General features: G+C 47.1%; 2 protein-coding genes across 4 annotated transcripts in view; one reads left to right on the plus strand and one right to left on the minus strand.

Moving 5' to 3' along the window:
• Positions 1-243: 243 nt before the first annotated feature.
• LOC309698845 (uncharacterized protein) overlaps positions 244-8,330 on the minus strand; it is a 59,547-nt gene continuing 51,460 nt past the window's right edge. Inside the window, exon 3 of the transcript XR_014274194.1 lies at positions 244-265. The gene's annotated coding sequence lies outside the window, so the exon portion shown is untranslated. The remainder of the gene's footprint in view (positions 266-8,330) is intronic.
• Positions 6,957-8,330, plus strand: part of LOC309698876 (ubiquitin-conjugating enzyme E2 E1-like) — a 25,635-nt gene continuing 24,261 nt past the window's right edge. The window contains exons 1-3 of one of the 3 annotated variants that reach the window (XM_082521630.1): positions 6,957-7,060; positions 7,895-8,056; positions 8,261-8,311. In XM_082521630.1, the coding sequence (XP_082377756.1) occupies positions 7,902-8,056; positions 8,261-8,311 (206 nt within the window). In that variant the 5' untranslated portion in view covers positions 6,957-7,060; positions 7,895-7,901. The other 2 variants (XM_082521629.1, XM_082521628.1) reach the window with 2 other exon arrangements.

Below are 8,330 nucleotides of genomic sequence, written 5' to 3' on the forward strand. Positions count from 1 at the left end.
GCAGAGAAAAGGACATTAAAGAAACTGCTGGACATTATGAACAATGCTGGGCATCCTCTGCACACGGCCATAAACAACCAGAAGAGTCTGTTCAGTGACAGGTTGCTTCTCCCCAAGACAAGAACTAACAGACTTAAAAACTCCTTTGTCCCACACGCCATCAGACTGTTTAACTCCTCTCTGGAGGGGAGAGGGAGGGGAAACAGGAGGACAAAGGAGGGGGGAACAACTAAGCTGTAGTGCCTCTTCACCTCACTGTGCAATACTTTTTGTAAATAGTCAACGGTGCAATAGACCTCAATACTTGAAATGTGCAATTCACTTGTATTTTTATTTTTTATTCCTATTTATTCTATTTATCCCCTTCGTATATTTTATTTATATTTGTCTCTGTATTTATATATGTGTGTGTGTGTATATATATATATATAAATATATATATATATATATATAAATATATATATATATATATATAAATATATATATATATATATATAAATATATATAGCAGCTGGATAGCGTAGTGGTTAGACTACACGCCTTTGGAACAGAGGATCGCAAGTTCGATTCCTGCCTGGGGCGTCTGTATCCAGTAAGGGTCCTAAGGCTAGACCCCCTATGCTAAGCAAGCCTACCGCAGACATGAGCGAGACAGATAAATATGAAGGCATGCCGGCTCGGACGTCGCCCGGATCAACAAGGTCCGCGTCAGGTGTTGAGGAACCAGGGCACCCTGACGAAAAGTGGGCTACTGGAACAAGAAGGCATCGGTGGGCAAGGGACGAAAACAGGGCGTTGTTGGAATGCTACTACGCAAGTAACCCCGGCGGAAGGGGCTACATGAATAGGATGAGGGACCTATGGATTCTTCGATACCCAACATCCACAATGACGGCGAAACAACTAGTAGCTCAGTGTTCCAACATTCGAAAGAAGGGACTGCTCTCACAGCTAGAGATTGACGAGGTACAACACAAATGCTACGGCAAGGAGGAGTCAGGACGCCAGGTCAGGGGGGAGATATCATCACCCCCACCCGAGATTGGGTACATAGCCCCAAGTGCGATAGGAGAAGGATCGTTGAGTGCGAGAGGAGCTGACCTGAAAAATAGGATCATGGCCAAGCTTGAAACCTGGATCCCCCGTAGCCGGTTACCAAGATTACGTGAAGTACCCTCAGAAGGTCTGCTAGATGATGTTAATGCAGCACTACGGGCAATACCTACAACCACGATTACCGACACTAACAAGCTGATCTACAATACGGCAGCAGTGATCAGTGAGATGCTTGGCTACAAGTTGAACAGCCACAAGGGGCAGTACCCTCCATGGAGAAGGAGGCTAGAGGGCAAGATCAAAGTAGCACGGAGAGAGGTTAGCCAACTAACGGAGTTGCAGAAAGGTGCGACGAATAAGGTGCCTAAGAAATACAGCAAGCTGTCCATACCTGAGGCCTTGGAAACTGCCAAGCAAAGACTCACAGCCTTGGCCAGCCGCTTGAGGAGGTACACCAGAGAGATAGAAGGCAGGAGAATAAACCAGCTGTTCTCCACAGAACCAGCAAAGGTGTACTCTCAGTGGCAAGGGAACAATAAGAGAACAGCACCACCAAGGCTGGAGACGGAGCAATACTGGAAGAGCATATGGGAGAAGGATGCAACCCATAACGGCAATGCTCAGTGGCTAGTGGATCTGAGGGCAGACCACAGCGACCTCCCTGAACAGGGTCCAGTAACCATCACAGTGGCAGATATCCAAGAAAGGGTCTCCAGTATGAAGAGTTGGACAGCACCAGGGCCCGACATGGTTCACGCCTACTGGCTGAAGAAGCTGACTGCACTCCACCAGCGTCTGGCAGCACAAATGAACCAGCTGCTAGTTAACGAGAGACACCCGGAATGGCTAACTGAAGGCCGGACGGTCCTGATCCCCAAGGACCCCAAGAAGGGACCGGTCCCCTCCAACTACCGACCGATAACCTGCCTCAGTACTACATGGAAGCTCCTGTCAGGCATCATATCGGCTAAGATGAACAGGCACATGGGTCAATACATGAGCGGGACACAGAAAGGAATTGGCAAGAATACCAGAGGTGCAAAACACCAGCTACTGGTAGACAGAACAATCAGCCGAGACTGCAAGACCAGACTGACCAACCTGTGCACTGCCTGGATTGATTACAAGAAGGCCTATGACTCAATGCCCCACAGCTGGATACTGGAATGCCTAGAATTGTACAAGATCAATGGGACCCTAAGAGCCTTCATCAGGAACTCAATGGGGATGTGGCGTACAACACTAGAGGCCAACTCCAAGCCCATAGCACAAGTTACCATCAAGTGCGGGATCTACCAAGGAGATGCTCTGTCCCCACTGCTGTTCTGCATAGGCCTGAACCCCCTCAGTGAGATCATTAACAAGACTGGCTACGGATACCGACTACGGAACGGAGCAGTTGTCAGCCACCTCCTGTACATGGATGACATCAAGCTGTATGCCAAGAGTGAACGAGACATCGATTCACTGATCCACACTACCAGGCTATACAGCAATGACATTGGAATGTCGTTCGGACTGGAGAAGTGTAGTCGGATGGTAACAAAGAGAGGGAAGGTAGTCAGAACTGAGGGGATTGAACTACCAGAAGGCAACATTGCAGACATAGAGGACAGTTACAAGTATCTGGGGATCCCGCAGGCAAATGGGAACCATGAAGAGGCCGCTAGAAAGGCTGCAACCACCAAGTACCTGCAGAGGGTCAGGCAAGTCCTGAGGAGTCAGCTGAATGGTAAGAACAAGATCCGGGCCATCAACACGTACGCCCTGCCCGTGATCAGGTACCCTGCTGGGGTAATAGGCTGGCCAAAGGAGGAGATAGAAGCCACTGACATAAAGACAAGAAAGCTCCTTACCATGCATGGAGGGTTTCACCCCAAGTCCAGCACCCTGAGGCTGTACGCTAAGCGGAAGGAAGGGGGCCGGGGACTGGTGAGTGTCAGCACCACAGTCCAGGATGAGACAAGGAACATCCAAGAATACATTGGGAAGATGGCCCCAACTGACCGAGTGCTCAGTGAATACCTCAGGCAGCAGAAACCCAAGAAAGAGGAGGGAGACGAGGAACCATCATGGAAGGACAGGCCCCTGCACGGTATGTACCACCGGCAGATAGAGGAGGTGGCTGATATCCAGAAATCCTACCAGTGGCTGGACAAAGCTGGACTGAAAGACAGCACAGAGGCACTAATCATGGCAGCACAAGAACAAGCTCTGAGTACAAGATCCATAGAGGCTGGGGTCTATCACACCAGGCAAGACCCCAGGTGCAGGCTGTGTAAAGATGCCCCAGAGACAATCCAGCACATAACAGCAGGGTGCAAGATGCTAGCAGGCAAGGCATACATGGAACGCCATAACCAAGTGGCCGGCATAGTGTACAGGAACATCTGTGCCGAGTATAACCTAGAAGTCCCGAGGTCAAAATGGGAGATGCCCCCAAGGGTGGTGGAGAATGACCGAGCTAAGATCCTGTGGGACTTCCAGATACAGACGGACAAAATGGTGGTGGCTAACCAACCGGACATAGTGGTGGTAGACAAACAGAAGAAGACGGCCGTAGTGATCGATGTAGCGGTTCCGAATGACAGCAATATCAGGAAGAAGGAACACGAGAAGCTGGAGAAATACCAAGGGCTCAGAGAAGAGCTCGAGAGGATGTGGAGGGTGAAGGTAACGGTGGTCCCCGTGGTAATCGGAGCACTAGGTGCGGTGACTCCCAAGCTAGGCGAGTGGCTCCAGCAGATCCCGGGAACAACATCGGAGATCTCTGTCCAGAAGAGCGCAGTCCTGGGAACAGCTAAGATACTGCGCAGGACCCTCAAGCTCCCAGGCCTCTGGTAGAGGACCCGAGCTTGAAGGATAAACCGCCCGCAGGGGCGCGCTGGGTGTTTTTATATATATATATATATATATATATATATGCTGTGCTTTTTTGGAAATCGAATTTCCCAGAGGAACCCACCCGAGGGATTAATAAAGTTCTATCTTATCTTATCTTATCTTAATTAATTGAATTTGTCAATAATTAATTAATTACATGTGTCATAACTATTTATTTAATTAATTAATTCCAATTTTAATTAATTATTGCCACATTTAATTAATTATTTAATGGTGTATTTAATTAATTCATTATGGCAGTCCTGGCGTTCCATACAGAGCAAGCTGGGGCAGGACGTGCAGCAGGTGAGGCTGGATAGAGACGGAAGTGTGCTAACAAGTGAAACGTGTGTGGAGAAGATGGAAGGAGCACTCCGAGGACCGATGAAGGTGGAAAATGAGAAGTGGAGCACGGATGGAGGACATTTAGTGAATCGGGATGTGCAGAGGATTAGTAAGGAGGAAGTGAGGGCGGCTGTGAAGAGCATCGACAGTGAAAATGTGGTTGGTTCAGGTGACACACCTGTGCAGGTACGGGGATGTCTACGACAGACAGAGTGGAGTTTTCTACCCACAGTTTCGCGGAGTGAGAGGAGGCCTGCAGAAAAGAAAAGAACTGTACTGGTGCTTATTTTCAAGAACAAGGGTGATGTGCAGCTAGCAAACCATAACCATGAAGCTGTGGGAGAGAATTAATGAAGGGGGGTCAAGACGAGAGGTGACGATCCGTGAGCAGCAGTCAGGCTTCATCCAGAGAAACACTACAGATGTCAGGGATCCAAGAGAAGAACTGTGGAGCTGTGTGAGGAAGTCCGGAGTGGCAGAGCAGTCTGTGTGGACAGGATGTACGAGGAGGGCGAGAGGGGATGAGGTGCGTGGCAGGAGTGACAGATGGGTTGAAGACCGGTGAAAGGAGCAGCCAGAAGAAGATCATTTACTCAAGTCACCACAAACTAATTACAGTCTGAACGTGCAACTCTACAGATCCCTGAAGACCTTCAGCAGGATGTTTTTGTTTACTTAAGTGCTCAGGATGATCATTTCAGGATTTAAAAAGAGAAAGTCTTGCGATAGTTTAGAATGATGCTACAGGTGGAGAAAACGATGCAGTACGGTTCATTTACGCTGTTGTTGGCTTAAAAGTCTAAATATGTTGAGTAGAAATATCTTCAAATTAATCTTAAAAATGCTTTTCACACAGTACGAGTGCACCTAGTAGTGGGTCTGATGTGTTACCATCTGCATACTGATCATTCCAGGCAACATTTTTCCAGTCTTCTCAATTTTGGTGAAGCCCAAAGTTTTGTTGTCAGCTGACAGGAGCTATGAACTGTCCTTTAAATGAACTCAGTGCAGCCATTCTCAGGCTGAACATTAACAGTAGACAGGTTTTATTAATTCAATTCAATTCAGTTTTATTTATATAGCGCCAAATCACAACTGAAGTCGCCTCAAGGTGCTTCATAGATACAGAGAAAAGCCCAACAATCATATGACCCCCTGTGAGCAGCACTTTGGCGACAGTGGGAAGGAAAAACTCCCCTTTAACAGGAAGAAACCTCCAGCAGAACCAGGCTCAGGGAGGGGCGGGGCCATCTGCTGTGATTGGTTGGGGTGAGAGAAGGAAGACAGGATAAAGACATGCTGTGGAAGAGAGACAGAGGTTAATAACAGATATGATTCAATGCAGAGAGGTCTGTTAACACATAGTGAGTGAGAAAGGTGACTGGAAAGGAAAAACTCAATGCATCATGGGAATCCCCCGGCAGCCTACGTCTATTGCAGCATAACTAAGGGAGGATTCAGGGTCACCTGGTCCAGCCCTAACTATATGCTTTACTACCTGAAGGCACAGTAGTAAGGTGTGCTTGGGTTCTTACATCATTTCCGTTAGTACATAACTAATCCAAATGTGGAACATCCACGTGTGGATAATAACAGTAAATATGCTGCATGACAGTGGAGACGCGTGCAGGGCAGCAGTGATAAACTGGTTCATGGACAGGTAATGGCTTTCTTTCCAGATGAATGTTAGACAGCTTCTGTTATGACTGCATGACAGAAGCATAACAGCATCCTTTGTCCGGTGTGTCCATCATCCTCCACTGCACATGTCCAAACCATCTGAGCCTTGCTTCTCCAGTGTTGAATCGGTCTATTTAAACCTAAAACAGGATCTTTTTGTAAACGCCACAAAATAGTTTTATGCCAAATACTTTGGGCGCATAATCCAAACCAACGCATGCGTGAAAACACCGAATAACGCAGAAGATTTCTGGCAGAAAGCCAAAATGGAAACTCCGCCGACTAGTGGCAGCTGCGGGACGAACACTTCCTGTCACAGGCGCGCTTAGATCCATTGCGAACGCCAAGTTGTTTTTTGTTATTGTTCGCAATAGTACCAGGAAGTACACTGTCAGAACCTACAAAATAAAAGCACCACATCTCAATTGGCAAATCCAGCTGTTGACACCCCATGACGGGTTGAAATACACGTACCAATCATTTTAGGCCAAGCAAAAAGATGAACCCTGTGTATTTGTAAAAATTAAAAATATAATGTCAATGTGTAGTTTAAGCAACATTTTGGAGTTGCAAAATTAAAATAGTACTACCACTACTACTATACCTACTACACTACTATTACCATTATTATTATTATTCTTTTTTAAAATTATTATTATTATTAGTGGTAGTTGTAGAATTTCGCACTTTTGCTGCAGAAAAAGGTTTTTGTCTTTAAGGGGTCCCACTAGAATGGACCTATACAGTACTGTATGTTGTAAAGTGTGTGAATAAAATTATAATAATTAACAATACAACAACTTTTGTATCTTTATCGTCTTCATTGTAATATCATTTTTGAAAGGGTCATATAAGATATTATACTTTTAAGGATAAATATGCACTATCTTGTTCTTGTGCTGATGCCTTTTCGTGTGTTTTCTACAGTCATTGTGTGTGACCAATTATTCCCATGAGTTTAATGTGCTTTTATTTTGTAGACGTCGGCGGGAAGTTCCCGTTTCCGTACTGTAGCGCGTGAACCTGACGGCGGCGAGTGTAGTCAGGCGGCGGAGGGACACGCGCGTAGGCTTTGCACACACACACACAAAGAAAGGTATCTAACAGGAGATATTTGTGTAACGGCTCATAATATTGTAACACTGTGTGTCGCGTGTATGTTGCGGAGGGCGTTAGTCTGACAAATGCGCCCTTTAATCGTCAGAGGAGAGTTTAGGACTGTGTGCATCCTGTGGCTGGGTCAGTGTCGACGGATGTAGCTTTAAAATGCGAGGAAAAGCTTTGAGCGAACGGCGGGTTCTGTTTGTTTCTTTCTGACGTCGTAATGTGAGGCCTGAGAAGCAGCTCGACAGCCCGAAGGAGCTTCCTGACTCCTTTATCCGAAAGTTCCCCGCAGCTGAACATTGTTGCGGTGTAGCATCGGGGTTCGACTGCGACATCGCCCCGCCGATGCGTTTCTGCTTTTCCACTCACGGGTCGGTGTGAGGTGGTGTTTTGGTCCCTGGTGTTGACCAGAGCCGGGCCCAACTGCTCCATCAGATGTTTCCTTTGTCGCTGCCCAACGAGCTAAAAATAACAGGCAACATTAGCTCAGGCCGCAGAGGTTCCTCACACGGAGGATTTAAACTAGTCCAACCAGTTTACTCGGCCAGTGTCGCTCCAGGCCTGAGCCGTAATGTGATGGAGGCAGCCATGGCTGCACACTAGAGCTTTACAGTCCATAGATAGAAAACGCCAACCTGTTACAGTTAACGCGTGTATCCTACGAACATTTCAGTGCAGTTAGAGCTTGAACTCAGTGGCAGCCGTGGACGTGTTAGTGGACCGTGTCAGCTGTAGTAGGTGGATTTAATACGTCAGAGTCCTGCAGCAGCTCGAATAATTTCGTTTTATTATGAAATATCATTTTAAATGAATGTTCATTTCCCAGGCTCGGTATGTCGGATGAAGATTCCCGTGCCAGCACAAGCTCTTCCTCTTCTTCCTCTTCGACCCATCAGCAGCAACAGCAGGAGGCGAACCCCCCAAAGAAAAAGGACAGTAAAGCCAGCATGAGCAAAACCTCCAAACATCTGTCCACCAGTGCTAAGAGGTGAGTGCAGTGATGCTGGGTGGAGTAGAAGAGCGGCGCCTGTGATGTCACACAAGATAAGCTGGCAGCGTGGAAAGTTTGACGTGACTGTTGCAGGCGTGGGTTTGTGGTGATCTTTGCAGAGTAGCTTCGTTTCTGGTTATCGTCATTCCTCTTTGTGGACTTACAGTAACGCGTTTTACTGACTCCGATCTGATTTTGCAGAATTCAGAAGGAATTGGCTGACATCACCTTGGACCCTCCACCAAACTGCAGGTGAGTCGTTTGTAACACC

The sequence above is a fragment of the Aulonocara stuartgranti genome (genome assembly GCF_965226115.1).
Source record: "Aulonocara stuartgranti genome assembly, chromosome: 22".
Classification (NCBI taxonomy): domain Eukaryota; kingdom Metazoa; phylum Chordata; class Actinopteri; order Cichliformes; family Cichlidae; genus Aulonocara; species Aulonocara stuartgranti.